We start from the raw sequence: 19,586 nt of genomic DNA on the forward strand, positions 1-19,586 counted from the left end.
CGCATATTGAGAATACGTAATCTAAAGAGAAATTTCCGATTGTCATTACTGATCAACTTCCTTAGATAGACATGTCATACATATGACATCACTTCTCTACAAAAAACATTGAGAACAAAACATTAAGAGAACAGTCATGCTTCAGATATACATGTAGAATGTAACATGAGTAAGTCTAGACATAGAACATTAAAATTACCAACTTCAATGGTGCACAAAATATGTTAACACCTATACCAATAATAGCGAAAAAAAATCAGTTAAAGAAAATGAAAAAGCAGTCCTGTAAATAAGAGAATGAGACAAAAAAAAGCAACCGTTGTATTTGCTCAGGCTTATTTATATGTAGGAATTTTTGCGGTTTAAATTCATTTTTATTGTTAGTTTAATCTCCTATCACTTTATGATTAACAGCTGGTTAAAAGCAATGCTGCATAGTCAAAATAATTTAAATAATATGTAAACAAAAATTCGATTTTAATTTAAGAAATATACATGTTTTGCATAACCATAACAATATTACGAGTTAAACTTAACATAGTTAATTTCTCAGTTTTTCATTTCACTGGTGAAGGTATCTTAAATTTCTTGTAGTATTAACATAAATACATGACCTTAAGGGGATATACTTTCGTAAATATTATCTGGACACGCTTATCTGAGCATGTGGTATATTTGCCCATATACATACTTACCGCATCCAAAATAACTTAAAACAGTTTAGAATTTTTTGCGATTGATTGAATTTAGGGCATGGATGGATGTGGTTAAATTACTTTGTCATAGTGAAATTCTTAACCCTTACCCTGCTAAATCTATAATGGACTGGTCCATCATTCAATTTGGGCAGTACCACTTATCATTCAAAGGGGTGTTAACTAAAAATTTACTGACCGAATAGCAAACAGTGCAGACCATAATCAGGCTGATCTTGTTCTGCACTGGTCGCAAAAGCAGAATCACTTGCTGCCAGCAGGTTAAAGGTTAAAATACAGTTACATTTTATGGATTTTAACCCTCACACTGCTAAATTTCTATAATGAACTTGTCCATCTTTCAGTTTGGACTGTACCATTAACTGCTTACAAAAAAGATACTGACTGAATGGGGAACAGTGCAGATCATGATCTACACTGGTTGCAAAGGTAGAATCAATCGTGTCCTGCATGATAAGGGTTAAAAGTATCTTGTAGTCAAAAAGCCTGGCTGTCAAGAAATTATTATGGTTTATATTTCAATAAATGCATAATTATGATGAAATTCATACTTTTATCCATACTAACTGATAATTAGTAGTAACAGAATACATAATTTGCATGAGCTAGATTTATTTAAAACATTTTTTTTCTTAAAATTGATGGTAGTTTTCCTAAACATAGAGATGTTTATCCAAAGGAGAATAGCCATGGGAATCCTTGTAATTTTCCTGGAATTTTTTACCTCCAAAAGACCTCTCAGACAAGGTTAAAAGTTAATGCCATAGATAATTTATTACCAGGGCTTCGGAAATTTGCTGGTTTGTCGGTTTTGGACCGATTTTTGGCTTTTCAGACCGATTCGTGAAGTGAAAAAACGAAAACAATCGGTCCCGTAAAAATGGAGAAAAGTATAAATTTCGCTCTGATATCTAAATACACGACCACCTGTCAAGCAGGAAATTGTTGGTCAAACCTTCAGATAATCAATAAACATGTCAGTCGGTCTGATTGTCACTTTGATAATCGGTCCGTAATTAGCATGTGAAGCAATCAGTGCTCGCGCGGCACATCCTTTAATGTTTGCAGACAACAGACTGCAATGTATTAAACACTTTTGACTGGTTTCCAATTGTTTCTGACTGGATCCAAATCATTTTGACGTGGATCCACTTCATTTATTTAGAATCCGAGGGATGGCTTATTTCAAAAGGCTATGTTTGATCATGGGTAAAAAACAAATGGTCACTGCATTTAATCAACGAGCTATAATTGTACATTATAGGTCTTTGATTTAATGAGACATCACACGGAAAACCGATAAAAATAATTTCTGTAATTACTTGATTAGAAAAAATTACATGATTCATTTTTTGGGGCTCCAGTTGAAACAAACCCCACCGTACAAAAAAGAAAAAGAAAAAAATGGACTGGCAAACACGAATGATAAAGAAAACTGGGGTGGCGCTGTTTATCAAATCGGTCTTTTAAAAAACGTTGCAAAATGAAATTTTATTTACATCAGAAGAGAACAGATAACTTTATAAAATGTAGTTGCTTACTGAAGTACAACGTAAGTGAAATGAAATATCCGTGGCCAACCCGCGTGATCTTTTGGTACATGCGGGAAATTCGATCTCAGCGTTCACATAAATGACACATTCGGTCCGCGGCAGAGTATTCTTGAAATACTGAGGCTGTTTAGCAGAGAATATATGTCGTGTAATTCACTTTGACGCATTGTATTTTATAGAATTCCGTCAAAGAATGAGGAAACATCACAAAGTATCTGCTGTGTATACGGTACCGAAGTCACATGCGTTGGCTTTTAGACTAGTTACGTGCCTCGGCAATTTTATCCTGCAAGTATTTTCTCGGAAAAACATCGAAATTTAAACAAAGTAACGATCACTCATAACACTGAATAACTGTCTTCATTGTATGGTAACTCGCGGTGACCGGTAACTTATATTTAATGAATGACATGCTTATTTCTTTACTCTATCACGTTTTACAAAATGTGTAATTTTGAGAATGCGGTAGGTGGGGTAGTGCCGATATCAGGATTTTCGTTTCGGACCGATTGAGTTATCAAAATTTCCGGAGCCCTGTTTATTACATATTAACTTTTAACAATGCTTCAGTTATTTTTTTTTTTTTAAAGAGGTTTCATTATGATTAATAACAACTAGAAATCAGATAGTTTAAAATACTAGAAATGAAACAGTTGTGAGGGAAACTGAGCTCTATGTATATCCACCCACCTATCTTGCACATCACTACATCTGTATAGTCAGTATTATATATATCCTGCACTAACACTTAGCACCCTTGGTTTACAGAGTGAATTGTTCGCCAAACTTAGATCTCGACAATCAGATTCTGATATTGACGAGGGGCTACCATACAGCCCCTTGACAACGCTAACTGCACATGGTCTTATGTTTGATACGGGCCGAAAGGTAAGATGCATCATGTTTTTTTTTGGTTTACATTCTACGGTGAAACACCACATGCTTCAGCATCAATGTCTCGAGCAACAGTTGGGCTTGTTCAAGCAATTCATGTGGTTTGTGGATGTTTTCCGTTTCTTCTCTGTGTTTGGATGGCTTGAAACTGAATAATTTTAGTTTTTGAGCCTCCGTATGCGACCACAAGTGATCAGTCTTCACAGTATAACAAACAAATGTTGTCTTAGTATTTACTCAGCATTTTCAGATTTTTAAAGTTGGAAATGAAGCAAAAGAAATATTCTCAATCTGTAGGTTTGTCAAGCAACCAGTAAGAGCCAGTGTCTCACAGTCTGACAGAATCAGTTCCCTAAGCTGAAAATCTTAATTGTTCATCAACTTTTTTATTTCATGTATAGATTAAAATTGAGCGTAGTTGAGAGTGGTGAATAGAGTTTAGATCTGACATAAAACTCTGATTAATAATAAATATATGGACCATGTAATGCTACATTCAATAAGTTACGTATACCTTGTAATGCTAGATTTTCTGCAAGTGACATCAGTGGGTCATTATTCTGTCAAAGAAATGCAGTTGAAATAAACCATCGTGTTATCTTTTTATCATGCTTAATAGTAATGCAGTGTATTGTCTTGCATGTCAGGTTATGTTTGTTACATCAGATATAATTTCCCTAGGGATATATCATCTTTTGATACAACTTTTATTCCTTTTGTAGTGTGATAATTTTAGAGTTGTCCTTAAGGCGCTTATCACATATTGATACTAGCATAACAGTGGATCAGCTGATTTTTATATGGCAGTATTGTTTGATACATTAAAAGGGAAGTAATTACTGAAAAGCTTCGTTTGATTTATCCGTAAACCTCTAATTCGCACAGCAGTTATCTTTTGTTCCAGTAAAGAGCTGTAGAACTCAATTTTTGTATACCGTAAAAGCAGAAATTTTCACGAGGGTTTAACTTTTGCTATATTCGCCAGGCCCTACATCTCGCGAAAAATTAATCCTCATATAAATATTCATCATCAGTATGATGCTAGTAGGATACCATTTTTACAATTTCCTCGCGAATATAGTCTAAAATCCAAAATTGCGAAATTTTGACACAGCGAAAATATGTGCTTTTACAGTAAGGTTTTCATTTGAATGTGGACTTTTGTTTTTATTAAAGCAGATGTCAGATTTATTGAAAAGGTTAAGCGGAATTGTTTGTTGTATTAAGCACAATTGTAGCATATACTGACAACTTTAGAAAATGATGCTGACTATTGATTATTGGTTACCGTGGTAACGTCTCATTCAGAATCTGAGAAGATCACCTGACAGCTTGGAGTTTCAAGTCAAAACATTGCCATTTATGGCACACAAACAACTTGGAATTTATTATTGATTAAAAAATTTTACGGCAGTTTCGGTTCGGATTTAAGTTATGTATTATCAAGCGAACAAGGTAAACCATTTAAGATTTATGATTTTGATATGAAAACATGTTAATTTGATAATGCCATTAGCCATGACTGTCAGTTTATCAGGTTTAGTGGTCTACAGGATTAATACAGATTTGAAATACATTCAGTTTCATTTTAACAAACACTTCCGGGATATGTTAAGCCTCACTGAATAATTTTCAGTTTAATACTACCATTGATGAAATTCTGAAAAAAAAACAAAACAAAAAAACAACAACAACATTTTGTGCAAATGTTTCAGAATTTTATCAGTAAGTGTCATATGTTTCCAAATGTTCTAAAAAGTCACTTTTTAATGAAAGGCATTCCCAAATTGTCCAGGAAGTGGGCTGCTAATTCCGGATTTCAGGATTTGATGATGGCAATCGATATGTGGAAATTACTCATGTTTGTAGATTATTGATACTTAACAATCAATATACCCTAAAAGATCCTGTTCTGTTTGTTTAAAGATGTATTCAATGTTTGATTTGTGAAGATATATGGTCAATGTAGTAGATATATCATGTCGGAGGAATAGGATATTGATGTAGTACCAAGTTTTGGCGAATTTTTTAGATTACGAAAGAAAACAATCTGTTTGTAAAGATTGCTGTATTTATAGTCCATAATTTAAGGTATGTGTTTCCCAAGTTAGAAATTATACCAAAAAGGAAAAGACAGTATTTGCTTTAGCTCAAGATATTTTGGCAAACCAATACACAATAACCATATTTAAACAAATCTTAACTTTTAATGCCACAGTATAGATATATATATACTTTTATTATTTAGAGGGATCAGTTTTATTAAAATCTGAAAAAATCAGACTTTAGAAAATAATTGAAATTCCATTTTAAAATGAATCTTGTGTCTGTTGTTAGTCAGTAAGATATAGTTCTTATTTTGAAAAACGGCAGTGTCAGGTACATTGAATTGGGACAAAAATAGATAAATTGTTATTGATTGTTTGCAGCACAAGAAAACTGAATCATTGACAAATGTGTATAATTGTCACCATCCTTAGAAATCGGGAGACATTTTGTTTGTTTTGTTTGAGTTTTAAGTAACACAGGTGCAATTTAGGTCATATACGGTAGCTACTTTCTAGCTTTAGAATGTAGGCAGCTTGGTAAAATAACTGACCTTCTACAAGTGCACTGGACAGTTTTCTCACTTGAAACAAATCTTCATTTCAAAACCAGTTAGGGAAGCCGGCAACACCACAGGGGCATAGGGACCCCTTACACGGCAACAGTGGAGTGTAATTAAGAGTTACTGAGTAACACTAAAATGCAGTATTCCACAGGTGTATTATGTATCATGTCACAAGTATAATTTGTTATGAGATAATATTTCTATTTTTTTCATGAAATGATATCCAGTTTGTCAATTATACCAATATAAATGTCATATATATATACCTATTAGCAGTGGGTTACCTATATATATCTATAAGTGATAATAAATTGTCATATAAGTAGTCAGTATAGGGCAGCACTGATATGAAATTGTTATGTCAGCATTATTAGCTTACTGTGAAATCATGAAATTTTGTGAACAAATTTTTTAGATTTTGATGAAAAATGGCTATTTCCTGGGAGTAATTAAATTCATGGATTTCAACTTTTAAACAGAAAATAAAGCAAAGTGTTAGTTGTTTGTTGGAATTGAATTACATGGATTGGCTCGACCACAAAATTCATGAATATTAACCTTTAGCTTGCTGGCGGCATGTGATTCTGCCTTAATTGCACATCCGTGCAGGCTGATCATCATATTCGCTATTCTGTCATTAAATTTTCTGTGAACACGCCTTTGATAAACAAGTGGTACTGCCCAAAATGAGTGATGGACCAGTCCATAGGATAAAGATAAAACCCAATTAATGCAAAAAAGGTACCAAGTGCTGATAATTAAAGGTTAGGTTAATTATGTCTCCCCCAGGAGACATATTGTTTTTGCCCTGTCCGTCCGTCCCTCCGTCCTTCCGTCCGTCCGTCCGTACGTCACACTTCATTTCCGAGCAATAACTGGAGAACCATTTGACCTAGAACCTTCAAACTTCATAGGGTTGTAGGGCTGCTGGAGTAGACGACCCCTATTGTTTTTGGGGTCACTCCGTCAAAGGTCAAGGTCACAGGGGCCTGAACATTGAAAACCATTTCCGATCAATAACTAGAGAACCACTTGACCCAGAATGTTGAAACTTCATAGGGTGATTGGTCATGAAGAGTAGACGACCCCTATTGATTTTGGGGTCACTCTGTCAAAGGTCAAGGTCACAGGGGCCTGAACATTGAAAACCATTTCCGATCAATAACTAGAGAACCACTTGACCCAGAATGTTGAAACTTCAAAGGATGATTGGTCATGAAGAGTAGACGACCCCTGTTGATTTTGGGGTCACTCCGTCAAAGGTCAAGGTCACAGGGGCCTGAACATTGAAAACTATTTCCGATCAATAACTAGAGAACCACTTGACCCAGAATGTTGAAACTTCATAGGATGAATGATCATGAAGAGTAGATGACCCCTATCAATTTTGGGGTCACTCCGTCAAAGGTCAAGGTCACAGGAGCCTGAACATTGAAAACCATTTCCGATCAGTCACTAGAGAACCACTTGACCCAGAATATTGAAACTTCATAGGATGATTGGTCATAAAGAGTAGATGACCCCTATCGATTTTGGGGTCACTCCATCAAAGGTCAAAGTCACAGGGGCCTGAACATGGAAAACCATTTCCGGTCAGTAACTTGAGAACCACTTGACCCAGAATGATGAAACTTCATAGGATGATTGGTCATGCAGAGTAGATGACCCCTAACGATTTTAGGGTCACTCTGTTAAAGGTCAAGGCCACAGGGGCCTGAACATGGAAAACCATTTCCAATCAATAACTTGAGAACCTCTCGACCCAGAATGTTGAAACTTCATAGGATGATTGTTCATGCAGAGTAAATGACCCCTATTGTTTTTGGGGTCACTCCGTTAAAGGTCAGGGTCACAGGGGCCTGAACATTGAAAACCATTTCCGGTCAGTCACTTGAGAACCACTTGACCCAGAATGATGAAACTTCATAGGGTGATTGAACATGCAGAGTAGATGACCCCTATTGATTTTGGGGTCAGTCTATTAAAGGTCAAGGTCACAGTGGCCTGTTCATGTAAAATCATTTTTTGGAAATAACTTGAGAACCACTTGACCTTCAATGTTGAAACTTAATAGGATGATTGGACATGCAGGGTAGATGACCCCTATTTATTTTGAGGTCACTTGATCAAAGGTCAAGGTCACAGGAGCCTGAACAGTGACTTGAGAACCACTAGGCCAAGAGTGTTGAAATTTAGCGGGATGACTGGACATGCCAAGTAGATGATCCCTATTGCAGCTAACCATCAGTGTCTCTTTGACTTTCGCTCCTGACCCCTATTGACTTCTTTCCTATAGGACTTTGCATTGGGGGAGACATGCGCTTTTTTACAAAAGCATTTTCTAGTTTTGCATTATAACTGGGCGAAATTTAGTATTCCATGAGTATTAATGGTTTTCACAGAATTTTAACCCTTACCCTGCCAAATATCTGTAATGAACCTGTCTATCTTTCAATTTGGATAGTACCATTAACTGTTGAAAGGGGTGCTTGCCAAAAAGATACTGACTGAATGGCGAACAGTGCAGATCATGATCAGACTGCATGGATGTGCAGTTTGATCATGATCTACACTGGTCGCAGAGGCAGAATCAGTCCTGTCCAGCATGATAAGGGTTAATGATTTTTATGTAACAATTTTAAATGTATTTTTATAATCCCAGCTGTGATACTGGTGTGACTATTGCTTTCTGTAACAACTAATGCCACTCCTTGGATTTTCTTTTAAATTTCTTTAAAAACTAAAACAGATCTGAAACCCTCATAAAGAAAGAAGGAGAGTAAAATGTCTCACTAAATCTCATGATAAATGAGATCTCATTTATTGATGAAGACACTTACCTTCATTAAGCTTAAAATTTGCTTACTTAAGCTTGGAGTTGGTTAGAAGTTTTATTCTATTGGAAATTTTGGAATGGTGTATGTTTTTTCCATGTCAGTTGTATTTTTATTACATTATTCAATTAATCTTATTACAATTCATTATTATTATAATATAAATTGTGTGTTATCGGTTGCTATATATTTCTTCATTAAAATAGTGATATTACTAGTTGCAATATTGGATAGTTATAGGGCTGTTTTAAAAAAAATGGCAGGAAACATGTAAAAATGATCAAAAATTAAAACAGGTCTAAGTAGCATTCTGATTATCTCATTTTAATAAGCCGTCATTGCAGTCTATAAAAATGGTTGCATGCAAACAATACAACACATATTAAGTTTTTTATTGATCTTTAATTCAACTGACTCAACAAAAAAGAGAAAACAACATACCATCTTCAAAGTCACTGCAGAAACAAAACGTATAATTCTTTGTGTCTTTTTATGCTAACTTTTCTTAGTTTAGGTGTTAAAGAAAATGAAAAAAATGTCCAAGCTAGCTATATGCCTCCAAAAAATTAAATTAATTGATTTTTTCGTTATTTAGCCCAATTTTATGGCTATTATAATGAAGAAAGTTTGTTTTTTAAATTAACTGTGTACTCTTAATAAAAAAAGGCAACTTTGCCATATATTTTAAAGAATATCAAATAAATACCACAAGGTATTACATAAACATGACTTAGTATTTCATATTACAGAACTGATTAACAGTTTGACCAATAAATGTTTCACTCCTGACATAAATTACATTATTACCATAACTTAGATTTTAACTTAATGTTGTGATCTAAACAGAATGCAAGTCTAATAACACCTTAATTTATTATTGCAATGCAGAAAAGAAGCGGCTTTTTAACAAGTTTTGATTCTGAAACTTTGATATTTTTACATTTTTAGAACAACAACGATGAATTTGATTCAAGAAACAACAACAGATTTTCAACTTTGAGTTAACTTACGAACAGTTTTATAAGAACAGCTCCTCACAGTGCTGATTTGTTACATATCAAAGTAACAATGAGCTATTAATAGAATATAACCATGATAAGTTCTGAAAACATAAAAATGTCAAAATGTTTCACTCCTGACACCTTTGTCAACTTAAACACTAAGAATGAATAGTTCATCCTGCACATTCAAGCTCTGGTATATTGAACTCCATTTTGATTCCACTGCAAGGCAACAGTTAGGCTGAGTTAGAGTTTGTTAAGTATCATGTAGTGACTGCCAGGACACACCAGTGTTTGGCTATGTTTGAACTCCCGGAAAGCCTCAGTGTCTTCTGGAGGAACCTCAACTGTATTTCCGGTTCATCAACCTTTTCATCCTGCAAATTTACGTGAAATTCAAGGTTATATTTAGAAATTAGAGCTAAACATTACATAAGTCATATTTTATTACCTTAACATATAAACTTGATTATTTTATATTATTTGAAGTGTCAGTTTCTACTATCGTAATTAAACCCCCTGAACATCGAGGTTGTAAGGTGCCTGGTGGGTTAACTGGTTTCAGTTTGTCTGACTATCAGTCTGTTCATCTGCCTGTCTGTCCATCTGTCTGTATATAGACACAACCTTGTGCTCATCAGTTGTTACCCCCAAAAAAACTCAAGTTGTAAGGGGGTATACTAGTTTCCTTTTGTCTGTCTATAGACACAATCTTGTGCAAATCAACTCTTCTCATCCCCTTGACACAATTTGATGAAACAAACTTCACAAAAGTGAAATTTAACAACTGTAGTTGTACATGGTGCAGGTTATGTTCTCTTTCAGAAAAAAAAATATGCAGAGTTATGGGACTTTGTTTTTTTGTTACTATACTATATACATAGTCTGCATATGCATTCTTGTGCGTGCCTACTCTCCTGAACCCATGCACACAATTTGATGAAACTTAAGACAAGTGATCAGTAGTAACCCTAGTTGTGCATGGTGCTTGTTAGATTCTTTCAGAAAAAAATACTGCACAGTTATGGGACTTTGTATTTTGTTAATAAACTATATACATACAATCTGCAGATGCAATCTTGTGCACTCCTAATATCCCGAACCCCTGCATACAAATTTAATGGAACCTCACTCAAGTGATCAGTAAAAACTCTAGTTCAGTGAATGGTGCATGTTAGGTTCTGTTTGATAAATATTCTGCAGAGTTATGGCACTTTGTTTTTTGTTACTAAACATACACTCCACATAATTATGCAATCTTGTGTGCATCAAATTGCAATGTACTGTGTCATTGTGTGCAGGTGAGTAGGGTACATTCATCAGCTTCAGTGATAGCCTTAGTGTTTTTAGTATTACCTTCAACAATGATACTGCTTGTTTTCTACTTTTCTTTTATCCATTCTCTCTGTTTAGATTTCATTCTTTCATCTACAACTTTGTTTGATTTTCTTCCTTTTCTGACCAGCTCTTTTGACTTGTTTCTGTTTTTGTTTCAGTTTCGCCTTTTCAAGTAGTTTTCCATCCTTTTTCAGCGTTTGTAAAAGTTTTCAAACTCTTTCTGTGGATGTTATTCTATTGGTTTCAGTCTTTATGTTCTTCATGATTTTTCTGATGGCTGGAAGGCTAACAATAAGTTTTCTCATCTTGGCTGCTTCATATTTACTCTATAAAATGAATGTATGCAATTTTACCATTTTAATGTCAGGAGTGAAACATTTTTACTCATGCAAGAAAGCATGCTAAAAAGAAAAGATATATGCTGTAATTTATTATTTTCAGCAATAGGTAAATACACTTGATAAAACATAAACAGGAAAATCTTAAAAGTAATACATAAAAATGTTTTACTTTGTGGACATAGATATTTATAAGATATATTTTCTACTGCTAAAATATTAATGTATCAATTTCAGTTTATAGAGCAGTAAAACACTTACCTAAAATGAACCAGATTGTAGTGATATCCTCCATTCATCACCCAGAATTTTAAAAAATGCCCAGCTGAACAGTGTTGCTTTTTAATATGCTAGTTTTAAGAATAGCACCAAAACTGAAAATAATGTTTCACTCCTGACATATACATACGAGCCACGTACTCCATACAAAAACACAACTTCACTCATGACTGTCTTTTATGATTGCAACACTACACACACTACTTGAAAAACTGCATTTGGGTACATGTATGTTTTATTTTCAAACACGGTGCCTCATTAAGCGCAAATGTTTCACTCCTGACCAAATTTGGGTCCACTGCGATATACCATGTTAAAAATAGTTTTGAGAGATATTATGATTAAATTATTACTTTTTTAAGTCAATTGTATGTGTTACTCTATAATAGTAAGTGTAGGTTATGAAATACTATTAGTACCAAATATTTGTAGTCATTTACATAGATTTATACTGATTTTTTATGGAAATTAACATAACTGCCCTCATTCCTTTTCAGCCTTGTATTTTGTTTAAAACATTCTTATATTATCCATAGATTTATGTTACCTTTTAGTCAAGACATTCAACTTGAATAAAATATACATGTTTTACTCTCTCATATACATTTTGACATTGAAATAATATTTTGAATTTTAAGCTTTTCTTAAAGTGTCACACTTTTTTGTTGCACTCCTGACATTTTTGGCATGTTTTTCAGACATAACTTTTTTTTCTGTGAAGCAATCTTGACCAAACTTTACATACAGCTCTATGACACCAGTTTGCATTTTTAGACAAAAAATCAGCATCTAATAATGCATGATGTGATAGTAGTTTAAGAAAAACTAAAACTAGCCATTTTTTTTGAAACAGCCCTATAATGATTTTCTGTAATTTTATGCAATGTGTTTAAATGTTTCTGCACTGGATAGTAATCATGGAATGTCAAAAACCACAGTTTAACTCATTAGTCCTATATTGTGATAATTTTTTTCTACTTTAAACACCGAAGTTAGTCAGTTTGTCAGAGTAGGAGTGTTAATGTCAGCAATGTATCTATTAGCAGTCTGTTACCTATCTAATATGTCATTATTAAATGTATTTAATTAGTCTGTATAGTTGATATTGCCATTGGTGTGATTTGTATATTACTGTTCTTGCTTTGTGTAATACTGCGATACTGCTTTAATATATGATTCTGGTATTGATGTGATTATTTTTATCCTACATCCCGGAAAATGTTTTATTTGTATAACACATATATTTAGCAACAGACAATACGATAAATCTTGCAAATTGATAATATTGAGCCATTGTCATCATATTAGAGTGGAGTTGGTTCATGCAGTGATGGAGTCGGTGAGATAATATTTTTTTCTTCTGAAGGGTGCGGGGTGTATTGTAAATAATGTTTTTTCTTCTGAAGGGTCCGGGGTGGGAGTGATTGGGGGAGGGGAATGAAAGACATGTTGAGGAAGGAAGCACCCTATAATTAAGACATCTGTTTATGCCAGTCTCATTCCCTGTTGTATACCAAATTTTAGAGGAAGACATAAATTTGATTGCTGTACAGAGGTGCCTAATTTAGTAGAGTCTCAGGAGAGAGTAAAGTAACATTAACCACTTTTAAGGACAGACATGTGTACATGTACATGATAAACACTTGTTAAGCCACACACTCCACTAGAAGTCAGATGTCATTAACAGAGAACTTGTCCTATACTGGTAGAGTGGAGAAAACTTACACTTACTCCAGAATTTATAGAGGAAGTACATGTCTGAAATCATTTGTGCTCCATCTATGAGTTATGTGGGGAAGTTGTTGGTAGTCATTAACGGAGAACTTGTCCTATACTGGTAGAGTGGAGAAAACTTACACTTACTCCAGAATTTATAGAGGAAGTACATGTCTGAAATCATTTGTGCTCCATCTATGAGTTATGTGGGGAAGTTGTTGGTTACCTGTGTAGAAGTGGTGTACTGGTGCTGACTCTAGGAATATTCAGTTACTTGCAGTGAGCTAGTGTACTGGCACGGACTTGAGGAACATTGATTATAATATCTGACTGCTTTGATATAAGTAAATAAAAAAAATACTCATTTTAGCTTTACTATTTGAAGAGTACTGAGAGCTATAATCTACTCACCCGGGTGTTGATGTTGCCGCCAGAGTCACACCTTTGTTAAAGTTTTGCTTGCAAGCTCATAATGTATTCTCACTTACTCAAAGACCATTTCATGTATTGGACCGAGTTCCACACCAGGCTGCTAGCCACCAAGTGTTCCGAAATAATCAAGTTTGATAACTTGTAGTTCAATTTGATTCAAATTATGTTCAATTTTCGGCTTCGAAAATTTGGTTAAATTTGCAAATAAATCAGGAACATCTGCATGTATACTCATGAAAACTACTGAAATATCAAGTTAGATAACTCTTTGTTGAATTTAATAATATGCACCTTAACATAGAATATTTTGTTAGTTTTGAATACAGCAATCAAGCTGTATCTCAGGAACAAAAACTTGTGTTCTACTGAAATAAAATACAATCATCAAACTTTAAAATACTGAAATAATCAAGTAAGATAACTCTTGATTGAATTTAATACAAATTTGAGAACTCGTTTTTGAAATTAATTGAAATGATGACCCTTATTTGACTAGAAGTTTTGCATTCAAGTTGTTATCTTTGCAATTATAAAATTTTGAATTTGTAATAAATTGTAATGAAATAATTCAGTTAAATAAGTCTAGCCAAGTTATTGCTATTCGTCAACTTAAAAGTTGCTGAATAGTGGAGCATTTTGTCTCACAGGCAGCTCTTGTTTTTATTTTGTAGGAAGCTATATTACCTTGTTTTGATGTGCATATTTGTTTATTACAAGTTGATACACAGAGATAAAGTCAGCTCAGTCTGATAGCTTTGGGGTCATCTCTACTGGTACAATCTGTTGTTCAAATGACATAAAGTTATGAAGTACAGCTAGGTCAACACCCCATGGTGTCCATTACACCCTTGTCATGAATGGGATATAGGCTGATATGTAGTACTCTAGCTGTGATATTACTTATACTGTTATCATTTTGTATTTATTTAACCTTTCGTTCAGGTAAAAGGTCCATTTTCTCCCTTTGTTTTTACCTGTTTAGCCTACAAGTGATTGTTTTAAGGTGAGAAATCATAACAACTTCATATTGCTGTATAACAGTGGTTAGGAAAAGGTAATAAAAATGATCTGGAATAATTGAACTTTTTCATTTTTAATGTGATAAGAGGTTTGTGTTCTTGATACACAGTGTAAAAATCTTCAGAATACAGATTTCTTTGTTTAGAATTGAAAAATTACAGCACCAGGCAGTGTGATCAGGTTGTGCATGCTTGTGTTAGTGTCCATTTGACAAGCTTGAATAGAATGAGGTTCTGTATTGAATAAGGCAATGCAAATATTTTACATGACAATTTGACCAAAGAGGGTAATTCTACAGTCATATTGTTCTCCACCTCATTTTCATGTGGATGACATGTTCTGGTAGTTTGATCACAAGATTTACACTAACTTACTGAAAGATTAAAACAATTTTTTACGGGAAATGACGTCATGTCACACAGGAAGTGACATCATGTTTGGATTTTGGATTAAAAAGGTAGGTTCTGTACAGTGTGAAAAAATCAACAGTAGAAGGTTTTTATACAAATATATTCTCTTTTAAGCATTTATTAAATAAAATTTTTCCCCAGAAGTTTGGAGACATGTACTAGATAATAATAATTTATGAATTGTTTGAACATAAAGTACGATAACAATAGGTGCTTTTATTTTGATTAAAATAGTTTACGTCTCATTAATGTTATCTGTAGACTTTTGGAGGGCAATGTTTTATAACTTTTTTAAAGGCAAGAAATAATTTAGATTTTATTTCTATGCAGCATGTGAGGCATGTCAAGTTTATACTATTAATAATTATGTTGTTATTATTTAGCTTGTGATATAACTTGATTTTTGTGAAGTCACCGTTTTATTTTATTTCTTGAGAGAAAAAAACACCACTGTAGTGTTGCTTAATATTATGAGGCATGGTTGGTGCTATATTTTCTGTTGCTTACATCCATAACAGCTCGCCCGCTTACCTCAATAGAGAGAGCGCAGATCTGTGGATTGTGGGGTCGTGAGTTCGAGCCCAGGGTGAGGCGTATGTTCTCCGTGATGATTTGATAAAAGAAATCATGTCTCAAATCATTCGTTCTCCATCACTGATTCATGTGGGGAAGTTGGCAGTTACTTGCAGAGAACAGGTTTGTACTGGTACAGAATCCAGGAACACTGGTTAGGTTAACTGGTCGCTGTTACATAACTGAAATACAGTAACAGCTGAAAAACGGCGTTTAAAACCCAAAACAAACAAACAAAATATATACATAACAGTATAAAAACATCTCTTGAGTTGATTTTTTAAAGCTAGGCTTGAACTAGGCTTGAACTTCAGCCTGACTGGAATGAGGCCGGGACAAGTGCTTTAACTTTTAACTGAGCTAAGTTTTACTTTGAAATGAAAGGAAATAGACAGTGATATTTTAAGTACTTTTTTTAAATTTAGTGACAATCTGACAAGTTGCATATAATTTATATTCTTTGGACAGGTTTGTTAGTATTTTACTGCAAGTATATTATTCATATAATCTTATGTATCATATCATATAGGTGTGTAATAAATTTTAGCTGAGGGATATTTATTGTATAGTATTTTGCCTTTAGCTGTGGGTCATAATATTATGTACTTGTTAAACATGTTCTGTTTAGTACAGATGTCAAACAATTTTTTGAGACATGTTAATTTGCATGTATTGCGTTTTATGTAATTGTATTATAATAATTATTGCTTTTTTATGGCTTTTCTTTAAATTGTGTTCAAGTAAGCCCAAATTTGGTTTCATTTACTGCATAGAGAGTAAACAAAATTAGTTTGACTGCATGTAAATATTATAGAATTTTAGCAAAATTTGCTTTTTATTTCATGTAATCGATACTTCTCACTTTGCCCAGCAGGTTTCATGCCGTCATAACATTTATGTTGAAAAAGGTTTAATAATTTTATGAAATAATACAAAAAGTCATCCTTTAATAAAAAGGTTGCATACATGTGGATTTTTTGCAAAAAAAGTATATTATACCCAAAAGTCTTTTTGCTAATGACATAAAGTTAAATTTAAGGCAATGAATAATATGTTCAATGACTCATTGAAAACAGTAAGTTTATGAGGATATAATCTACCTTTCTATACTTAATCCCATTAAAGACAAATGTTGGATGATAGAAATATCAAATAATTAAAGCCTTTGGGTGGTTTACTGTTTCAAAATTTCCGTGCACAGGAATTACACCATGAGGGGAGTTAGCTGCACTGGTTAAATGTCCAAGCATCTATTATGGTAAAATAGATTATAATCCACAAGAATACCTTTGCTCATTGAAATATGATGATTAAAATTACCCTCAACTTTATTTAATGAAATAGATATGAACTGGAAGTCTTGTGGCAATTTGATGTCGTAATTGACATCGTCATGTTGTCTCATCTGTCCATGCACCACACCAACTGTTGTTTATTGTAGAATTTACAATGCTTTTCTTCCTTAGTTGTTTAACTGCCAAACAAATTAAACGAAGTTAAAATTAGGAATTTGATGACTAGATAAGGTAGTATTTAATGTGTTTAAACCTAGCTAACCTTTGTAATCTTTCAGTTTTTCAAAAGTAAAAAAAACAACAGTACATTAAACGGTATATCTGTCTCAAAATAACTATCGTTATCAGTTGCATTATGTTACTAATGATTCCATAACATTACTTTTTACTGTTCACAATGGATATAGGATCTATATGGCAAAGCAACAGCTTTTATACATGATCGAAGTTGATACATGGATTATATCTCTTGAAAATGAATGTTATCGCAGTAATACACATATACGCGTTTTGATTTACAGCAATTTGGACTTTATCACCAGCTTTTAGTGCAGTTCCACCACTTTATATTAACACTTCAAAGTCATTTTGAACAGTTTATATCTTGGATGAGATTGTTTACTATGCTGTGAAAACTCTTTAACTCTTTATGACTGTTAGTTTGAGAATTTATATTGGATGTGGTCATTCGTTCTCCTTTTGTTTTCCGTGCTCTTAAGTACTTAACTCTTAAGGTGGAAAAGTGAATGGATTATATTTTTGTGCAGAATTTTTTGTATTAATTCTTTCGAATTGTATATGGATATTACATAAATGTAATGGTATTGTGGTGATGTGTCATTTCTTTATTTGCTGGAGTTCTCACTTCATTAGATAAATGCAATGGTATTATAAACTATAGAGCAAAAAGGGGCTATTGATATATATTCAGAGAAGGTAGATAGCCTTTTTTGCTGTATACACCTATGTATTTGGATGTCAAAAGATGCATTTTTAAGTGTTATTTTATTATTTAGTTATTATAGATAGTGTAAAAACTTTAATGTTGTGGTGTCATTAATTTTAGGTGCCTGGGATTTCTCATTAGATAAAGTGGTGGTAGTTTCCAGATCTGCTTACAGCGTAGACTTAAGTCTTGCCAAATTTGGACTAATATTTCCTTCATTGCATTAATGCAGAATAATTAACGATTTTTGCTTCAAGGGTTCTGTAGACTTGAAGATTATAGGAGAAATTTGGGGATTTATCAGTCTAATATTAAATTATTCTCTGAAATAATTTTGAGACATTTGTGACCGTCGGTTCGGCGGCTCCAAATAGTTGCGGGGAAATTAGTACTCAAGTGGTAGCTGTCCACCGAACACCGATCAGTCAACAGATATTTTGGAGTGGGGTCATTGCCCCTGTATGGTTGCACAAATGATAAACTCCATGTTTCAGTTCAGTAATTAATTCTTTTATTTTATGATGGACACCAACGTGTAGTTTATGTAATGTTATTTCAATATTTTAGTATAGTCCAGTATTCCAAAATTAATGTTATCAAAGTTCTATGTTCAAAATAAGTTAAAGATAAACACATCTAAAACAAGCACCAAAATTGTACTTTATCCTGTCAAATTAGTTTAGCGATGTTGCTTGTTCGAAATTTCAAAGAAGACTGATTCTTACTTCTAAAACAAATAATAAGGTTTCATTACAAGGACAATCTCCATGGTAACCATATTAGCCAATGAAATTTTAAAAGTAATTTTATATTTAAACCAATGAAAGTTATTGTAACAAAAAGGTGAAATCATTTACTTAAGAATTAAGAAGTTTACATAAGAACATGCTTGGGCTTCACACTTAATCAGCCAAGGAAGCCAAGGTGTTTGTTAACAATAGCCCATAATGCAAAGTGCTAAAAGCAAAATCTGTTTTATAATTAAAATTGTTTAGAAAGTGATAAAATAAAAATTTCTGACCTGTTTAAGCAGGAAAAAATAATAAGTTAAGTAACACTTGTCCAAGCAAAGAATGTTACAAAATAGAAAAATCAGTTTTGAATAATTCTTACTTAATTCACAAAATATTGATATTTAAATTTATAAAATTTTAATTTATCATTAAAATTTTAAGAAAGAATTTGGCTAATTTTATAGCCTGGTTACACATTAACCCTCCTTGAAAAAATGATTGTCCTCAATCATAAAATTTACTAAATAACAAATAACAAATAGCAAATAGCATGATTATGCTGTAACAAAAATTGCATACAAATCTGGTGAAAGACAATAATACACATACAACTCATTTATACATTTGTGTCTCAGATTTAGCATAACATATCTTTCCTTGCATTATAGAGGAATATTTTTAATGATTTCTCCATAATAGAAGATTACAGAAGGAATTTGATGTCTTTTAATCAACTGTATTGAATCATTTTTAGACTTTGGAAAATTAATGTCTCTCATTGAAAAGGTTATGCTGCTGTTTTTGCATGCAGTTTCTATGAATATTCATTGGAAGCTTTGAAATATTTTAACTGATGTAAGAATGGCGGATTCAGTGAAAATCTGTAACTGAAATTT

The 19,586-nt window shown here is 33.2% G+C and overlaps 1 protein-coding gene across 7 annotated transcripts in view; it reads left to right on the top strand.

Annotated features, from left to right (window-relative positions):
* LOC123557272 (nucleolar protein dao-5-like) overlaps positions 1 to 19,586 on the top strand; it is a 78,102-nt gene that overhangs the window by 26,651 nt on the left and 31,865 nt on the right. For 3 of the 7 annotated variants that reach the window (XM_045348662.2, XM_045348659.2, XM_045348660.2), the window contains exon 5: positions 3,038 to 3,157. The exons of 1 other annotated variant lie outside the window; for it this stretch is intronic. In XM_045348662.2, the coding sequence (XP_045204597.2) occupies positions 3,038 to 3,157 (120 nt within the window). Of the gene's footprint in view, positions 1 to 3,037; positions 3,158 to 4,582; positions 4,619 to 17,424; positions 17,947 to 19,586 lie in introns of those variants that run through there. 3 more of the 7 variants (XM_045348665.2, XM_045348666.2, XM_045348667.2) reach the window with 2 other exon arrangements.

Source organism: Mercenaria mercenaria, chromosome 5, assembly GCF_021730395.1.
Source record: "Mercenaria mercenaria strain notata chromosome 5, MADL_Memer_1, whole genome shotgun sequence".
In the NCBI taxonomy this organism is placed as follows: domain Eukaryota; kingdom Metazoa; phylum Mollusca; class Bivalvia; order Venerida; family Veneridae; genus Mercenaria; species Mercenaria mercenaria.